At 39.3% G+C, this 20,002-nt stretch overlaps 1 protein-coding gene across 3 annotated transcripts; it reads right to left on the reverse strand.

Annotated features, from left to right (window-relative positions):
- Positions 1-15,820: 15,820 nt before the first annotated feature.
- LOC113287651 lies at positions 15,821-19,471 on the reverse strand. 3 transcript variants are annotated; one of them, XM_026536458.1, is made up of 6 exons: positions 19,173-19,471; positions 18,489-18,627; positions 17,750-17,802; positions 17,545-17,597; positions 16,567-16,668; positions 15,821-16,243 (listed from the first exon to the last, which is right to left on the reverse strand). In XM_026536458.1, exons 1-5 carry the CDS (start codon positions 19,285-19,287, stop codon positions 16,588-16,590), a joined length of 441 nt encoding a protein of 146 aa, XP_026392243.1. In that variant the 5' UTR covers positions 19,288-19,471; the 3' UTR covers positions 15,821-16,243; positions 16,567-16,587. The 3 variants fall into 3 exon arrangements, with proteins under 3 accessions (XP_026392243.1, XP_026392242.1, XP_026392241.1); XM_026536457.1 differs by having other exon boundaries at positions 15,821-16,454; XM_026536456.1 differs by having other exon boundaries at positions 15,821-16,668; positions 19,173-19,469.
- Between the last annotated feature and the right edge of the window lie 531 nt (positions 19,472-20,002).

Raw genomic sequence — 20,002 nt, forward strand, 5'->3', positions numbered from 1 at the left:
TGAGGTCCAGATTTGTTGATTCTGAAACTGGTAAGGTTCGACTTTATTTTTAGGTTTAGATGGAGAAGCTGAGACTCTCCATCTGAGACTCTGAGGATGTTGGTATTGAAGAGATGAAAGAGTTGTAAACTGCAAATGTAGGGGTCCGTTAGTGGTTTTATGGGTTTGAAGGTGCGGGTGAATTAGCATGTTGCTGGTGATTTTATTCCATAGTGGTTGAAGTAATGAATCTTTGTTGGTGGTAATGAAGTTGTTTTAGATGAATGTTAGGTTTACAAGGTTGGAATTTACAGCCATGGATGAGTGGTGCTTGTTCTTGTCTTGCAAATGGAGTTCAGGATGAGATGGAATTGGACAAATGAGTAGCTGCAGTGGGTTTGTGTGTATGTATTGTGATTGTGATATTATGCAATTGAGTCTGGATTTATAGAGCAAGTGTTGATAACTGCAAGCTAAACTGAATGCAGGTAATAATATATATGAAGTTTGAATAAGTGGTGATTTTGTTGTGCTGTGGTGGTTTGGTATTGCAGGTGGAGTTGTGATTTATGTATATGATAGATGAGCAATGAACTGGTGAAGTTGCAGATGATGCAGTTCAGGTGCAGCTGAGATGAAGCATTGGTGGACCTAGACCGAGCTGATATGAGAGCTGTAATGGAGAAGCCAGAGAATGGAAGAAGTATTGCAGTTGTGCTTGAAGTTGTTTGAGGTGGTTATCTGGGTTGAAGCCGGCAGTGATATAGCAGCTGCAATACGGTGGTGCGGAGTAAGGGTTCTTTGTTAGTGTTCAGTCAGCTAGCTATGCGTTTAGATGGGTACAACTGATGGAAGGAAATGGAGTATGATAGGAGATGAGAAGATTACAGAGGGGTTGAAGTCAAATTTGTGTTTAGCTTCAGATAGAGAGCTTGGTCTTGAAGATGTTATTGTTTATGAAGCTACATGTGATGATCAGTTGTTGTTGTTTATATGTTTTTATGGGATCAATTATTGTTCTTGATCCCATTTATGGGATTAACTCCTGTTTTTGCCATAATTTTTATGGGATCAACTACGGTTGTTGACCCAATTTATGGGATCGAATCCTGTTATTGACCCAATTTTTTATGGGATCAACTACTGTTATTGATCCTTTCAACTACGGTTGTTGACAATATTTCCTTAGATAAGTATAATCATACTTGTAGTTTAAATCATGCTTGTAGTTTAAATCATGCTTGTAGTTTAAATCATGTAAATTTCTTCCAATATTGAACTTGTGGTGCAATGGTAGCATGACTGACTCCATGTCTAATGATGCGTGCTCGACTCACGCCAAGTTCACTCCATTTACATGGATCAACTTTCATGTAAATGGAGTTGATCAACAACTACCATTTAGGGGATCAACAATGGTAGTTGTTGATCCCCTAAATTGGATCAACTTCTACTGTTGATCATCTTTTTTTTATCAACTCCCATTGTTGATCCCCTAAATTAGGTCAACTTCTACTGTTGGTTCTAATTTTATTTGGATCAACTACTGTTGTTGATACAAAAATATCTGAACCAGTAGTTGTGGAGGCGATGGTGACAGTGGCGGTGGTGGCGGCGGCGACGGACTAGTGGTGGTGGAGGACTGGTGGTGGTGGAATATTAGTGGTGGTGGAATATTAGTGGTGGTGGCGGTTTTTAGGTGGTGGTTGTTGAACCGTAGTAGTGGAATAGTAGTTGAATGTTGGTGGCTGTGGTGCTAGTGGTGGTGGTGAAGTGGTAGAGGAAGAAATTTTTTCCATTTTGAAAAGAAAAAAAATATTATATGGTTGAGGGTATTAAGGTAACCTAATTTTAAATGGATAAGGTTATTAAAAAGTAGGGACACATTTATTGTTGTATAAGGATATGTTTATCGGTCCGCGAGTTATAAACCCAAAGGTGTCACTATCCATCCACAAAAAAACCCATCAAAACAAAAGTAACACAAAAACCAAAAAAACAAAAGCAACAAACATCAAAAACCCCAAATAATTTGATGAAACATCTGTTTGAGGGTGAAAACGGTTTCTGCTGATTTCGGTAATTTCGGGTGTGTGGCTGAGAAATGAGTCTAAACCCTAAACAATATACTGCAAGGGAGTACTTTAGATTCAAGATATCAATCTGTACAAATCCGGACTAAACCAAGAAATGGTCGTTCCAGACTTGCTTCGGTCACAAAGAGGGGGAGAAAGGTTGGTTTTGGGGAGGAAAGCGAAGAGAGTGTTGACACCAGATTAGTTAATCCTGGAAGAGTAGTTGTTTTCTGACTTGCATAATAAAGTGGGAAGCTAACAGATGCGAAATCTAGCAAACGTTTTCTGAGTGTTGTATGCTCCTGAATAGAACTTGTTGTTCGGTGGAAATAGGTAAGACCGATTTATACAAGTCGAAGTGAAACGTACTCCGGTCTCGTAAGAAATAGAAAACGGATGAGTAAATGGGAGGAGGTGGTAACCGGTAACTCCTGGAATTGATGTTCCATAAAAGAAAGCGTTTTACCAATACTCCCTGTATTTACTAACCGCCTCATCCTTATGACACTGTCTTGTAACGGGCGTAGTGTACGCCGCACGCTGTAAACCGCCAAACCAATACCGAATGAGCATCCCCCAGTTTGTGACATGTGTTGATGTCTCGAGTGTTTTCATGGAAAACATGTAGCATGTTGCTGTTGTTTGGCAAGTTGAGCTTGGGAGACTTTCTGGCTCGGTGGTGACCTTCGACGGTCGAGATTTTGCATCTTGAGAGAAAGGGTAGCCGTTGATTATTGCAACCCTTCGTTTGGTAGCCAGTGGCATGAAAGCATGGCTGATATGTCTTTAATATGGCCTAGTTTAGGCGTGGCCAAAACCTAGGGTTTTGGCATAGTTTAGGCGCGGCCAAAACTAGGGCTTGGCGTCGAGCCAAAAGGTTTCCCTGCTTTAGATGGTAACCTTGGATGGATAAGATATGCGTCTTAGATGGAAATGTGGTCGTCGATTATTGCAAGCCTTCGTTTTGGAATCCGTGAAGGGAAGACCGGCATGGTATGGTTTAGGCGCAGCAAGGTGGCTGGCACGACATGCCATTGGCACATGTGGCATGGTCGGCATGCCTTGGCGCGGTTTAGGCGTGGCCAAAACTAGGGTTTTGGCATTTGGTGACCTTGGACGGCTAAGATTTGCATCTAAGATGGAAGGGTGGCCGTTGACTGTCACACGTCTTCGTTTTGGCAGCCGTAAAGGGAAGGCCGGCATGGTATGGTTTAGGCGCGGCAAGGTGGCTGGCACGGCATGCCATTGGTACATGTGGCATGGTCGGCATGTCTTGGCGCGATTTAGGCGTGGCCAAAACTAGGGTTTTGGCGTTGGGCCAAAGGTTACCATGCGTTGGCTGGCGACCTTGGACAGCTAAGATTTGCATCTAAGATGGAAGGGTGGTCGTTGATTGTCGCACGCCTTCGTTTTGGCAGCCGTAAAGGGAAGGTCGGCATGGTATGGTTTAGGCGCGCCAAGGTGGCTGGCACGGCATGCCATTGGCACATTTGTCATGGTCGGCATGCCTTGGCGCGGTTTAGGCGTGGCCAAAACTAGGGTTTTGAAGTTGGGCCAAAGGTTACCATGCGTTGGCTGGCGACCTTGGACGGCTAAGATTTTCATCTAAGATGGAAGGGTGGCCGTTGATTGTCGCACGCCTTCGTTTTGGCAGTCGTAAAGGGAAGGCCGGCATGGTATGGTTTAGGCGAGGCAAGGTGGCTGGCACGGCATGTCATTGGCACATGTGGCATGGTTACATGCCTTGGTGCAGTTTAGGCGTGGCCAAAACTATGGTTTTGGCGTTTAGACAAAGGTTACCATGCGTTGGCTGGCGACCTTGGACGGCTAAGATCTGCATCTCAGATGGAAGGGTGGACGTTGATTGTTGCAACCCTTCGTTTCGGCAGCCAGCGGCATTTAGCGGGGCCGGCATGGATTTGGCATGGAATCGTGGCTGTCATGGTTTTCCATTGGCACGATGGCGCGTCTGGTATGGTTGGCATGCCTTGGCGCGGAGGTGTGGCTGGCACGACATACCATTGGCACATGTGGTGCGTCTGACATGGTTGGTATGCCTTGGTGCGGAGACGTGGCTGGCATGGTGGCGCGGCTGGCATGGTTGGCATGCTTTGGCGCGGAGACGTGGCTGGCATGGTTTTCCATTGGCACGGTGGTGCGCTGGCATGGTTGGCATGCCTTGGTGCGGAGACGTGGCTGGTATGGTTTTCCATTGGCACGGTGGCGCGGCTGGCATGGTTGGCATGCTTTGGTGGGGAGACGTGGCTGGCATGGTTTTCCATTGGCACGGTGGTGCGACTGGCATGGTTGGCATGCCTTGGCGCGGAGACGTGGATGGCATGGTTTGCGATTGGCACGGTGGTGCGGCTGGCATGGTTGACATGCTTGGCGCGGAGATGTGGCTGACACGGCTTGCCATTGGCAAGGTGGCGCGGTTGGCATGGTTGGCATGCTTTGGCGCGGAGACGTGGCTGGCATGGTTTTCCATTGGCACGGTGGTGCAGCTGGCATGGTTGGCATGACTTGGCGCGGAGGTGTGGCTGGCACGACGGCACGGCTGGCATGCTTTGGCTCGGAGACGTGGCTGGCATGGTTTGCCATTGGCACGGTGGTGTGGCTGGCATGCCTTGGTGCGGAGATGTGGCTGGCATGGCATGTCATTGGCACATGCGGTTGGCATGGTTGGCATGCCTTGGCGCGGAGACGTGACTGGCATGGTTTTCCATTGGCACGGTGGTGCGACTGCCATGGTTGGCATGCCTTTGCGAGGAGACGTGGCTGGCATGGTTTGCCATTGGCACGTTGGTGTAAGAATTTAGGGTTTGGTGTACGAAGGTGATGTCGGTCAATACTAAGGGTTCTACCGTGGAACATGACACATATATATGTAAAAAAAAAGGTACCCTGGTAATTCTTACCTAGGCTTGTTGAATGATTCAATAAATGCGCTAGTGGTCCTAGTGACGTCATGTCAGATGTAAGGTTTTACGATTTTAACCCTAAGCTAAAAACCACCATCAACATTAAGTCCCCTGCTTAGCTCGGAACATGAGCATTGTTGCGAGATAAGCATAAGATGGTAACAGGCGAGGACAAAATCAAAATGACAAGTCGTGAAAAGATGGTCAAGAAGACCCGACTAACCTTTTTCGAGAGGTAAGGAGAGTTCGTGATTCTCGTGTTGGCGGCATTGTATAGATTATATTTGTGGTGTTGCTGGATAGACCGTGAAGTGGTGAGATGTATATTGTCGGCTTGGAATGGGAGTCGCATGCGTTGGTCGGCTTGGAATGGAGGAAACTGGCTTCAGTCAGCGGAATTGTGGAAACTGTCTTCAGTCCACAGAATGGTGTAAACTGGTTTCAGAACTTCGGCTACCAAACGATGGTGATGACGCTGGAACTTCGGTTATCAAATGGTAGTGATGGCGCCTGACAACTTTGTCGAAATCAGGGTTTGGGATGCCGAAACCCTAATTAGCGCTCCTTACTAAAATCGTTTTAGAATTCTCGTACGTACTCGGATTTTGATGGTCCGCCCCTCCATGTGACCAGAAAAGAATTTCTTATTTCCTGGCGCTGGAATATTTAGGTTTTGAGCTCGTTTAGAAGGTGAAAACGGCCCGACAATGAACCTCAAGAAGAATTCAGGAGGGATGTTGTGGGCCCGGGGTAGCATAGTCGCGCCGAGTCATCTATTCCCGTTCATGGAGCAAGAAGGGAACTTTATTCTGTGCAAAACTCTAGAAAATCCGTCCGTATGAAAAGAGGTATTGACCTTCTTCTATTTTCTGTTGCTCATTGAGCTTTCGTCTGCAGTGTCTCTCCAGTGGATTCCAAAATTTATCAAACTCCATTGCATTCTTGGGAAGGATGGATGGAATATATGCTCGGCAACGATCATGTCAGGTTAATCTTGGAGATTGTGGTTGCGGTGTCGGTCCATCCTTGGCTTTAGGTTGTTCAGTCCCTGGACCTTCTGATAGACACATTTTTGTGTCTACGTTGTCCTTAATTTCATGTATTGTTGGTACTCGATTTTTGTACTTATTATGGTATTTTATGTGTTTGTAGGAATTTTGGGGAAATAAACATTATTGGAAAAATCGGCTCGAAAAGTTGTCTAAAGCACCCGGAGGACACATGTTATTCGGACTCGCACTGTTAGATAAGGGGCACCTCAACGGATAAGGGGGACCTTCCTTACTATTCACACCCCATAAGGGAAGTGCTAAAGGGACACCCGTACAGGATTAGGGGGAGGTCATCTTCTCCATTTGAATTTGGAATTTGGTGGGAAAAGCTATTATCAAAACACCAAAATTAGGGTTCGTGATTTGAAAGCGTTTTAGGGAGATTCAATGGCTGAAATCAAATGGGTTTGTTGCTAGGGACTAAACAGGGATGGTAAGGTCCTTGGAATCGATTATATTTGGCCGAAGAATCGTGTGGAAGCAAAACACGAGTGAGGGAAAACTTTGGTATTCTTACTTTCACGAGGGTTGATATTCTCTTTCCCGAGTTATTCTATGGTTGGCACGAGCCTGGAGTGTGTATGGATCATTTTATTTTCAATATTCAGCGTGTTGAATAGAGAGTTTGGGAGAGTTACAGAGCATCACAGAGCCGAAAAATCGAGTTGCAGAGAACACCATTTCTGCTGCTGCAGAACTGAAGAACACGAAGACAGTCGTTTATCAACAGTGATAACGACACAGAGGCGGGGGTCGTAGAAGCTGAACAACGACAGTTGGCTTTTATCGTTTTATATAACAGTGTTTTGCAACAATTAAAAACATTGCAAACACCCACTTTTTAATAGTTTTTCTCCAATTCATCATTTGTAAACACTTTGAGCAATGAAATCAACTTTTAAGCGCGTTTCCACAATGATGAGCTAAATCCAATCCTTGGGGCGACGGAGGATGTTATCTTTCCAATGAAAAAGTGGTAATTCTTAATTATTTAATTTGTGTAATTTTTATTTATGATTATTTGCCTAGATTGAAAATAGATTTTATGGTTTTTGTTAAATAATTGTATTTTCTTTTGATGGAACATGCTTAGCCTAGGGTTTTGATGTCTCATGCTTTGGATTAACATTTGTTGTTTCTAAAAATCTACTTTTGCAATAGTTGAGAATCAATTTGAATGTGTGAAATTGCATGATTATAATTAGTATCACTTTGGAATTGGTAAATAACGGAATCCTAGCCCCAGTCTCTCTATAATTCTCACAACACTTTTTATTCGAGTTTGTTATATTTTTTTTATTTATAAAAATTAAGTCTAAAAAAATCTTCCTTCACAAGTCTCAACGAACTTTTTTACTACAACAACTTTGAAACCCCATCAAATTTTTGGCGCCGCCGACGCGGACTTGTCTTTAGGCTAGAGTTTTTAGATTTTTTTTTCAGGTTTTTATTTTATTTGTTCTTCTTTACGTTTTTGGGTTTTTGTCTTTTTCTTACAGAACTCGGAATTTGGAGCGAAAGAAAATTTTGCCAAAGCTTTTGGTGAATACTTAAAGACTTCGAGTGAAAGGCAAAGCGAAAGGAGCTAAAGAAGAAGATCTTTTTTTTATTTTTTTTATAAAAAAGAGAGAAAAAAAAGAGAGACATTTTTATTTTTGTAGATTTTTATTTTTTTTAGACTTTCTTTTTCTTTTGCACTTTATATTTTTTTTTGGACTTTGGACTTTAAATTTTGGGACATTATTTTTTTAACCCTACGGAAAGGTAGTTTAAATATAAACTGTTTGCAGAGAAGGACGGTGATTACAATATCACCTCGGCCCCTCGGGTTCGTACATGACATAGGAGTCGTGGCCCGAGTCGACTACAAAGATTCATCCCCCGTCTCGTACGGGAGGTAAGTTTGTCGAAACACTCACGAATCCCCTGTCAGCGAGTTACTGTCTCCCTTCGTATGCATATATGTTGAGGACTTGAAAACGACTGCTTTAATTTCCTAGTAAAGGGAAAGGACTGGCGATACAAGATAAAGGTCCGGATTTCATCACCGTTCTCTTCTTGCCCGCCTTAGGAAAACGACACCAAACGCGAACCTAAGCCTAAAATTTTGACTAGAATGAGACTGATAGGGTAACGAGCTTAACAGGAAAGTCATTCAAAAAATATTGGTTACTATTTTAAGCATACTTCGAAGTTCTTGACGGTTTATGTAAGTTGAATGCGTGACTGCGCCGCCTTGTAATCCCGGTGAGGCCTTGGGTATCAAAGCTCCACCGAGCTTCCCTCGCCTCTATTCAACTTACTTTAACTCGGATTGATTCCAGAGGGGTTTGCTTAAATTGTAACGAATTCCCGTTCGAAGGATTAGAAGCTGGTCTAGAAACAATCTAAGTGGAGCCATCATGCTTTTTGTTTGCTAGAAATCAGTAGGTTTGTTGTGGTGGAGTCAGCCTTGTTTGTGTTTGCGTAGAACATCCCTTCCTTTTTAGGAATTTTATTTTTGATTTCTTTTTTCTAGTGTATGCCCGAAGTTTTTAAACGGGCTTGGAAAAGAAACACTCTAGGTCGTTTGATTAGTGAAAAAACTAGTAGTTCTTCTTGTGAAGGCGGGGAGCTCGAAGACTCTTCTTTTGAGAGCCCTGTTTTTGGAAACTTCAGTTTTGAGAATCTGTCTCTTCGTGAGGAAAGTACCCCTAGTACTCCTAGTCCTTTGGTAGTGCCATAAATGGCAACTTTGAAAGCTTTGCTAAACCCAACTAGGACCTCTCGTCCGTCTTGTATCAAGTTAGTTGAAAACGAAGCAAATTATGAACTGAAACCTAGGACTTTACAGATGCTCCCAATGTTTTTAGGGAAGGAGAATGAGATCCCTTATTTTCATGTTAGGGAATTTGAGGAAGTTTGTAGTACTCTGAAAATTAAAAACCTAAGTGATGATGCGTTGAAACTTAGGTTATTCCCCTTTTCCTTAAAAGATAAAGCCAAATCTTGGCTGTATAGTTTGGACTCTGAGTCAATTGAAACCTATGACCAACTTACTTCTGCCTTTATACATAAGTTTTTCCCAAGGAATAAAACATCGTCTATTAGGATACAAATATGTACTTTTGCCCAAAAAGAGGGAGAATCTTTATATAGGTACTTAAAAAAGTTCAATGACTTGATATCTCAATGTCCTCATCATGGATTGGAGAAGGTTAGGTTAGTTCAGATCCTCTACGAGGGTTTAGATTATTCAACAACAACCATGGTTGAGTCCTTATGCACAGGTGGGTTTGAGAATAAAACTGTTGATGAAGCGATGACATTTTTGAATGAAATCTCCGATAAGACCCAACAATGGGAAAATAGTAGGGAACCCCAGAAAACAATTCTTCTAAGTAGAGGAAATGTTAATAGGGTAGAAGGATCTTATGAGTCAGATGCCAAAATAGCAACTATAGCCAAAAGGTTAGAAGCCTTAGAATTAGGTCATTCTAGTGGTAATAGTGGAAGAAATGAGCCTTTTTGGGAAGGCCATGTTGTTGAAGAGAAAGACAATGCTCTTTATAACAATACTAGGTTTGATAACCGACAGAAGTTTGACCCATATTCAGAAACTTATAACCCTAGCTGGAGAAAACATCCAAACCTTTCTTGGTCCAAGGGCCAGAATCAAGGTCAGTCTAGTAATGCCCAGGTTTTCCCAGGTTTTGGATATACTAAGAATCCTTCAGCTCCGACACAGTTTCAGATCCCTTCAGATAAGAAAATCATGAGTTTAGAAGAGTCTCTTGCCTTGTTAACTCGGAACACTTTAGAATTTCAGCAATCGGTTGCACAAGGATTAGATGAAAATAAAAATATGGTACAAGCTAACTCTCAGGCTATTTCCGAGTTCAAAACCCAAGTTAGTCAGATAAATGAGACATTGAGAGAAAAATGAAAGTTTCCTAGTTAACCACAACCCAACCCTAGGGGAGTCCATCAAATATATTTAGCTGGTGACAAATCATCAAACCATGTGAACTCGATAACAACCCTTAGAAGTGGTAAAACGGTAGACAATAAGGTAGCCATGCCTAGTGGACATACTGTAGTTACACCTTCTACTTCCCAAGAGGAGCCCGTAGACGAGGAAACTGAAACAGTCTCTAAGGATTCCCGAGAAATTCCTGATAGGTCTACCTTTGTGCCTAGAGCCCCATATCCACATTTGTTAGACCCAACAAAGAAGGAGTCGACTTTCAATGAGATAATGGAAACATTTAAGCAGGTGAACATCAACATTCCGCTATTAGAAGCAATTAGGCAGATGCCTTCTTATGCCAAGTTCCTTAAAGATCTTTTTACACGAAAGCGTAAGCTTAATGTCCATAAGAAAGCTTTTTTAGCTGGTCAGGTAAGTTCCATTATTCTGAACCAAACACCCCCTAAGTATAAGGATCCTGGATGCCCCACCATATGTTGTGCGATTGGTAATCGCATGGTCGATAAAGCTTTACTTGACTTAGGAGCTAGTGTTAACTTACTCCCGTATCATGTATACACCCAGCTAGGTCTTGGTAAGTTGAAACCGACTAAAATGACACTACAATTAACTGATAGGTCTGTCAAAGTCCCTCGTGGTGTCATAGAGGATGTTCTGATTGAGGTTGATAAGTTTATTTATCTTGTGGATTTCGTTGTTATAGACACCCAGTCTGTTCAGGACCCAAGTCGTCAAATCCCGGTGATTTTAGGTCGCCCATTTTTAGCCACAGCTAACGCTGTCATCAACTGTAGAACTGGGCTTATGAAAATATCCTTTGGTAATATGACCACTGAACTAAATGTCTTTAATGTTACTAGACAACCTTCTGATAACGATGATTTAGAAGAAGTGAATATGATTAGCACTTTAGTTCAGGATTTGGTTCAGGATAATTGGCTTGATACTTTACTGGTAGATTTTTTAGATGATTTTGAGGAAACCATTCTCTTAGACCAGATATGTGATCAATATTTAGAAGAATCTCTTGAGTATTTTAAGGACTCTGAAGATCCGGAAATTCAAGAAATAGTTAGAGGTTTGTCTGTGAACCCTAAGTTCGGGGGTAGTGATGGTTCTTGTGATTGTATCGTATCCCTAATTAGAGTCCCTAACTTGGGAATCGAGCCTTGTACATCTGAGATATTACTTGAGTCTTTTCAGACTCCGCAACCCGATCCTCCTGATACTGTCCAGGAGGTAACCCAGGTATTAGAGACCTGTTTTTCGGATGAATCAATTTATTGAGACACACATATGAAGTTCAATTACGCGCCGTAGATAAACCCCGTTGTCTTGATAGAAACCTTAGATGAGGACGTGCTCCTTCTTTTCATTTTTCTGAATCAGTGCAGTTGTCTCATACTGGTGTCAGCTCTATTTGGTCTTATGGACCCACAATTGTTTCGACTGTTGATATATGACTTTGGAAGGTGAAAATCCTTTTTGAGGTATTTGATATCTAGCTAAAGACTTTAAATTTAGCATTTCCTGGGAGGTACTCATGCTTACGGTAATATCCTTCCTTATTTCTTCCATCCATCAAGTGGTAACAGTTTCTTATTGTTCATGCTTTTAATTTCATCTTTAGAACATTGAGGACAATGTTAGATTTAAGTTTGGGGGGTAGGGGAGAAACTTTTTGTTTGCGCTTAGCTGCAACAAATAAACTCCAGAGCCTAGAAATTTATGCTTATTAAGGTTGGCACTAACCAATCTAAGTGGATGAGAACATCTTGGTTGTAGGAGTTGAGGAACCAATCTGATTAGATGGAAACATCTAAAGAGTCTATTCATAAAAGCACAGAGCTCAGGTGTTAGAATTAAAAAAAAAACATGGTAGTTTTGCCATATCTCGTTGAATCCTAATCCTTCTATTTTTATTTTTTTAAGTGATTTGGTGGGGCACACGATTCAAGTTGTTACCTTTGTTAGGGTGGAATAGAGTGATTGAGATACAAAAAAAAAATTAAAAAAAATGAGACCAGACCATTAGACCAACCGGAATAAATTCAATAAAGTCGACCACTGGTGCCCTTGTATATGCCAGTTGTGTTGACCTAGGGTTAGGTTTATCGACCACTGGTCCCCTTGTATATGCCAGTTGTGTTGATATTAGTCAGACCGGTATCTCAGTCCATTATGATAGGTTCACCTTGGCAGAGGCCTTCAGAAAGATATGGGAAACACCGTTCACTTTTAACCATCTCTTTATCTATCTTCTTAATCTTTCCATGTGATTGGTTGACTCCGATTATGATGTCTAGAAACTATCTGAGTAGATCTCTGTCACTTATATATGAATTATAGTATGCTGAATGCAAACTCGTGTACAACAATTGGAAATTCGCATCAGGGTACTTCCTCCTAAGTCAATGATTGTATGCCAACCAAGGAGATTCTTTAGTTCCTTCCAAGGTTCTGCGTAGATAGCTAGGGTCTGGAGTAATGGTTTTGTGGGTACACCTCTGGTAAACCCTCCGGAGACAACACTCCGCCGTTAGGGCCACCTAGCGGTTTAACGGCTTGCTGCACGTTTTAAGTGTAGTCATTTTATTTTTCTAGATTAGATTTGCTCGAGGACTAGCAAATAATAAGTTTGGGGGTATTTGATAGACACATTTGTGTGTCTACGTTGTCCTTAATTTCATGTATTGTTGGTACTCGATTTTTGTACTTATTATGGTATTTTATGTGTTTGTAGGCATTTTTGGGAAATAAACATTATTGGAAAAATCGGCTCGAAAAGTTGTCTAGAGCACCCGGAGGACACATGTTATTCGGACTCGCACTGTTAGATAAGGGGCACCTCAACGGATAAGGGGCACCTTCCTTACTATTCACACCCCATAAGGGAAGTGCTAAAGGGACACCCGTACAGGATTAGGGGGAGGTCATCTTCTCCATTTGAATTTGGAATTTGGCGGGAAAAGCTATTATCAAAACACCAAAATCAGGGTTCGTGATTTGAAGGCGTTTTAGGGAGATTCAATGGCTGAAATCAAATGGTTTTGTTACTAGGGACTAAACAGGGCTGGTAAGGTCCTGGAGTCGATTAGATTTGGCCGAAGAATCGTGTGGAAGCAAAACACGAGTGAGGGAAAACTTTGGTATTCTTACTTTCACGAGGGTTGATATTCTCTTTCCCGAGTTATTCTATGGTTGGCACGAGCCTGGAGTGTGTATGGATCATTTTATTTTCAGTATTCAGCGTGTTGAATAGAGAGTTTGGGAGAGTTACAGAGCATCACAGAGCCGAAAAATCGAGTTGCAGAGAACACCATTTATGCTGCTGCAGAACTGAAGAACACGAAGAACAGACTCACGAAGACAGTCGTTTATCAACAGTGATAACGACACAGAGGCGGAGGTCGTAGAAGCTGAACAACGATAGTTGGCTTTTATCATTTTATGTAACAGTGTTTTGCAACAATTAAAAACGTTGCAAACACCCGATTTTTAATAGTTTTTCTCCAATTCATCATTTGTAAACACTTTGAGCAATGAAATCAACTTTTGAGCGCGTTTCCACAATGATGAGCTAAACCCAATCCTTGGGGCGACGGAGGATGTTATCTTTCCAATGAAAAAGTGGTAATTTTTAATTATTTAATTTGTGCAATTTTTATTTATGATTATTTGCCTAGATTGAAAATAGATTTTATGGTTTTTGTTAAACAATTGTATTTTCTTTTGATGGAACATGCTTAGCCTAGGGTTTTGATGTCTCATGCTTTGGATTAACATTTGTTGTTTCTAAAAATCTATTTTTGCTATAGTTGAGAATCAATTTGAACGTGTGAAATTGCATGATTATAAGTAGTATCACTTTGGAATTGGTAAATAGCGGAATCCTAACCCCAGTCTCTCCATAATTCTCACAATACTTTTTATTCGAGTTTGTTATATTTTTTTTATTTATAAAAATTAAGTCTAAAAAAATCTTCCTTCACAAGTCTCAACGAACCTTTTTACTACAACAACTTTGAAACCCCATCACCTTTTGATCGTGATGATGATGTGTTGTGAATGCTTGTATGGTCGAAAAATTCTGGCACCCCCGGATGAAATAGGGAGACGTTCCATTGCCGATGTGCTACTCTCAAGTCTTCCAGGACTTTGTTCCAAGTGACATCCTTCGAACCATCTTTTGAATCTTAGACTATCGTATGGAATGAGATGTGGTAATAAGTTTTATTACTTCTAAAATTTAAATAATGACACAGAAATAGGAAAAAACAGCTAGCTAGGAGTACCTGTAAGTTTTATCCAAAGAGAAGCTGCCATTGAATAGAAAAAATAGAATCTGTTGAGGAAGCTTTGAAACAAAATAGTGAAGATCTTAAGGAACTACAAGCTCAACTAGATAAGCAAATGATGAACTTGTCATGATGCAGAAAAATGACCAATCCTCTCTTGACAGACAGTTAACTAGTTTGTCTGAAGAAAAAGAGTTCATGAGAAAAACTCAATGTGAACTTGGTATGACTTTGGATATAATAAAGGTTTTAGAGAAAAAGATTGATTAGAAGAATGCAACAAATCTAAAATCTGGTAAGGTACTATATTCTGGTTCATCCATGCCATATGTAAATGTTGATCATTGTTCGAATTGTTCCAAGGACAAAGTATCCAAAAGAATCTATGAAAAGGAAACAATATTCTGGTTCATCCATGCCATATACTCGATCCGTTTCTAAAAAATAGGTTTGTTTTGTTTTCACAAAAATTAAGAAAACTAATCATTGGAGCCACTTTTCCATGTTTTTTCTTAATCTATTCTTTGGTCCCCGCTCATTTGTTATTAGAGAAAGAGGAGAGAGAAGTGGTCCTCTTTTTGTATTAAGAGAGAAAATAGAGAGATAGAAGTGATTCATCTATGAGTATAGTAGTAAAATCATAACATTTGACTTTCCACAAATAGAAACAAGCCTATTTTTTGACATACCCAAAAAAAGAAACCTGCTTATTTTTTAGAAACGGAGGGAGTAAAAATTTAGATACTTGTTCGAATTGTTCCAAGGATAAAGTATCCAAAAGAATCTATGAAAAGGAAACAATTAAAAGAGTCCACTTATTTTGAAGAAATTGGTTAGTCTTCTGTAATACCAATTGATTCTCTGAGATCTCAAAAACGCTGTTACAATTATTCCTCAAAGAAACATTTGCAAGAAAAATGTCCCTATCCCAGACGAGACAAAAAGTTGATCAGATTTCAGAATATCTTGCTCTAAGAGAAGTATCATATCTAAGAAATTTGGGTAATACTAATATGTGTACAAACTGGTACTTTTCTTCTTATAAATACACTAGGGCTTAACCCGTGCCGTATACAGTTTATTAGAAAAATTAGGTGTGGATTTTATATATACCCCTTTTATCTTCATTTATTTTGGGGATATCTGGAGATTTGTTATGTCCCTTTAGCCCAGTAAGGATGCACTGGGCTGTTTCACTTCTCAACATGTTTTCTTCATAGGTGGACAAACATACAGGATAATGCAGAATTTTTTTAATGTTTGTTACAGATAAAAATACTACTCCAACACAAATCTTACAAAAAAATAAATAATGGAAATGTGACATTAAACTTGTGTGGAGGTCATTCTATGCGGAAATTTGACATTAGGCACTTAAAATCTAAAGTTTAGATTTATAGGGAGGCTCGTTACATTACTTCAATTCTTTCAAACTTATCCAGTTGTCAACAACCCTATCAGCCGACGACAGCCCTTACCTCTGTTGCCATCTATCTTCATCGCCCAAAAAAACGAACGGAATAAATATAAAACTCAAAAAAATTTGATACAACAAATCTTCACAAATTTATAGGTTTTATATTCCAATTGTGAGTTAATACTACTATATGTACATATATCGTAACTCCGAAAGATGGCAAAAGAGATCAATGCAAAGACATCTTTACATGGTAGCAAAAAGTTTTAAAGAGTGTAAAATTTAGAAAGATAAACCTAAACTTCATAACTTAAATAAGTTTTCGATCCTTCGTATAAGGCGTATCCTCAATCCAATTCTTTCATTGATTCGTCAACTCTCTTAATGAGTATCCCAGTTTCCATCTGTAGATTATCATGATGTTGTTACAATTGCTACGGTCTAAGTTTCATCTTCGTGGTATTTTTACAGTTACAACCTCAAGCATAGGGTCTTGACCCTGTCCAACAGTTCCCCATATTGCTCTTATACCTGTAGAGGGTTTGGATTTTCTTAACTTCATCTTCCAGCTATACATTGCAAAACATATTAGTAATATGTGGGTATAATTGAATGTCTTCAATCAATTATTTCACATATATTCGTTGTAAAATGGTTGACACCAATATTGATTCTCCATTTCTGAGTTCCACTCATTATAAGTATCAGGTTTTTCTCACCCTCTTTTGGCTGAAATACGCATCTATAATACAATCTGGCGCATTAGAATCCCATAGATGATCTCAAAAATATGTTTCATTTTTTTCATGCGATGTATATTTTGCACTATATGTAAGATTGATGAATCGACATACCCAGTAGTAAGCTGCTTCCAATTACTCTCTTGTTGGGATAAGCAAACAGGTAATTTTTTTCTTGAAACTGCTTTCGTTCCTCCATATCGTCTTTCTTGATGCCTGCATATTTGGAAGACAATTCAAGATAGTTTAGCCTAAAGAAGGCCCATGTTGAGAATCTACCAAGTGAAAATGAGGGATCATTCACCAACGGAATTGTAGTGATTTCGGATTACTTTTGTTCGAATTCCCTGTGATTCCTTGATTTTCATATGCTCGAGATTGGTTGTGGGAAGGATCATATATATAATATACTGACGTGGTCAGTAATCATTAAATGTTTTAAATGCAAGAATGGCATCAACACAAAAGGGAGATGTTTCTTAAAAGAGAAAAACAATCAAAAATAAAATTTCCAAAATTCCCTAATACCTTTTAATTAGTCACCCTACAAAGCCATCAAAAATGTTAATATCTTCTTCACCAAAAATCATTACTTGCTACATATTCCTCATCTGTCAAACTCCGTTAAATTCTACAACAAATCCTAATTACTGCTGAAATATTATAATGGTTCAAGTTAATCAAGAACAAAAACTTTTTCTACGTATTTCTAGATGGCAATAAGAGCATGGATAATCTCAAGTACACCCCAAGATCATTTGTGACCATAAAACCCATTATCTAACGTTATATATGCAATTCTAAAATTTAGCTCAATCTGTTGAATTCATATTAAAAACGGTTAGCAACACACAACACTTATGCCTTAATTAAGTAGCATTTTCTATAGCTTTGCAAAGACTTGATGACATTCATTGTCCACCTGCTGCTGGACCTGAATGAAATTATAAACACAGTTCCTAGATGACAATAATAGTTTTGGGCATTATGGTGCTCCTGAACTCTCGAGCAGATGCGATCTAAAACAGCTAAAGCAATTTACAAAATGTTCTTAAAAAGTGCAAAGCAAACACAAAGTTTCCTGAGTATTACCGTTTCTATACTCTCTCCTTGACGCTCTTGCAACCATGCAAAATGTTGATTATCTGCAAAACACCCATAAATGCAATGAATGGCTCATGAACAGTCAGCATCGCAGAAGCAATGACATAAAGAATTAGTACCTAGATTGATTACTTTCATGATTTGTTGCTAATCCTACTCAACCAAAAAGGATAGAACAGAGGAAGAAAATTACTGATGATAAGAAGCAACCCAATGTGGAAGTCTTTGTATGAATCACAATGTATACTGCATAAGTACGTGCACAAAAAGAATTCCCTCGATCAGGTTCTCATATATTAGCAACCAATTCTTACAAACACCAATTTATATTGAAAAATACAAACCCATATACTTGATGGAAGGAGTCACCACTATCTTGGAATGTTTTCCTAACCCATGTATTTGAACAACGAAAAAATCCTAACATGACAATTAAAACCAACAAATAAACTACACCAAACTTACACTTTATCATTTAAAGCTCTAGGGTAGGACTTCAACCGTTCGCCACAAATACCTAATAGTTCTGGGGTTTGACTTCGTTATGAATCCAAAATGATCACATACAAACTTGTATATTTTATTATTCATAGAATAGGAGAACATAAAACCCTCAAGATTCGAAACACCGTGATGAATTCCATATGCAAAATTAGAAACATTGCCTAAAAATATTGGAGATTGTCTTTTAAAAAGAGGGAAAGGAAATAATTTCCGTCACACTCTCTAACTGTTTTAAGCACTTATAATCACAATTGCGATTCCAGTAAAAATAACATAGTTCTTACGGTATCAGTGCACTAACACAGGTCTTTGAAATGAACATTCGAAAATAAACGTATCCAAGTCATCCTTTGTTTTCTTCTATGATTAGATCAAAAACTGAGACCAATGTTGATAATTCATTAGTCTACTGGGATAGTAACAATCACCTGAATTGGAGCAAGCGCATTGCAAAATTAGTTTTATGCTCCTGGAGTAAGTTTTGGAGGTGAAGTCTTGGAGTTCGCTTTATTTTGACACATTCACATGCCCCCTCAGGTTTCTCATCCTTAGTCCAATTTAGCAACTCTGTTACATTCAGATACCAACAAAATCAAAACCAAATAAATCAAAGTTCAGAATTTTCGAAAAACTAACCCGAAAAAAGAATCCAAGTGAAGAAATAATTATTTGAACAACTTAATTCGAACCATCACTATTTCATGAAAACTCACATAAGTCACGATACCCACCAAAAAAAATACAAATCATCCTAATCAATTCAATCATGTTGAACTTCAAAGCTAGACAACATAAAGGAGAATAATTATCTCTCAATTGATTCCTTTGCAATTGCAAATTTTAATATTAGAACAGGAAAGAGGGGACTTGATTTGGTTTACTAAATTCAGAAATTTTATACACAATGAACATCACTAATTCATAAAAACTCACAACACCAAACAAACAAAACCCGTTCATTCTAATTTATTCAATGAACTTAAAATTCAAAGCAAAACAACATAAAAGGGTGAATAATTATCTCCTTTGTTTGCTAGGGTTTGAGCCCCATTTTCTTCAAAGAAAAGAATTTGCCCATCAAAGAAATGAGATTACGGTTTTATTATTCTTACCATGGATGCTGCGCCGGCTTGGAGAAGATAGAAGAATACATCTTCTTTCTGGTTTGCTTAATCTAACATTGTATTTGGGTTCGGAATACTGAAAATTCAAAACCATCATCTTCATTTAAGGTAGAGATAATGAGATTGTATTTCATGGGATCAACCACAGCCGTTGATTTATGTATTGTGAGAACAAATCTTAACCATCACTTACATAAGCTAAGTTGTCCAAACTGTACTATGTATTTTTATACTTCTGGGACAAACCTTTATATGAGGCACTACGAAGATTGTGCACATCTGAATCCGTGCACCCACACAAAAATGTAGCAAAGACATTACACAAAAGTCATGTAAATGAACAAATTATTATATTCACTCCGTACCTATTATATAGGCGAAATATTGTATTTTCCTTGTATCATTAGATAGACGGAGTGATAATTTTAAGATAGATTTTAATCATTTTACCCCTATTCAATCCCACAGTCAAACCCACCGATGATGTGGTGCTGACGGGGGTTGACTATTTCTCAGTTTATTCGAGTCAACCCACGTCAGCACCACATCATCGATGGGTTTGACTGTGGGATTGACTTGGTGGGCAGAATAGAATTATTGTTGTTTATCACGTTAATTAGTTTGTTATTAGTCCATAAATTCCTAAAAAATCTCTCAAGAAATAAACTTTTAAATTTTTGTTTATCACGCCTTCTATTTGTCTCTTCCAACTTATTTTAAGTAATTTTCACTCAAAATTAATTACGTTTTGTCAAAAACAGAATTATCAATTGCTCACTTAAAATACTACTTTTCTAATTTGATGATAATTACAATTT

This window comes from Papaver somniferum, chromosome 6 (assembly GCF_003573695.1).
Source record: "Papaver somniferum cultivar HN1 chromosome 6, ASM357369v1, whole genome shotgun sequence".
Lineage (NCBI taxonomy): Eukaryota > Viridiplantae > Streptophyta > Magnoliopsida > Ranunculales > Papaveraceae > Papaver > Papaver somniferum.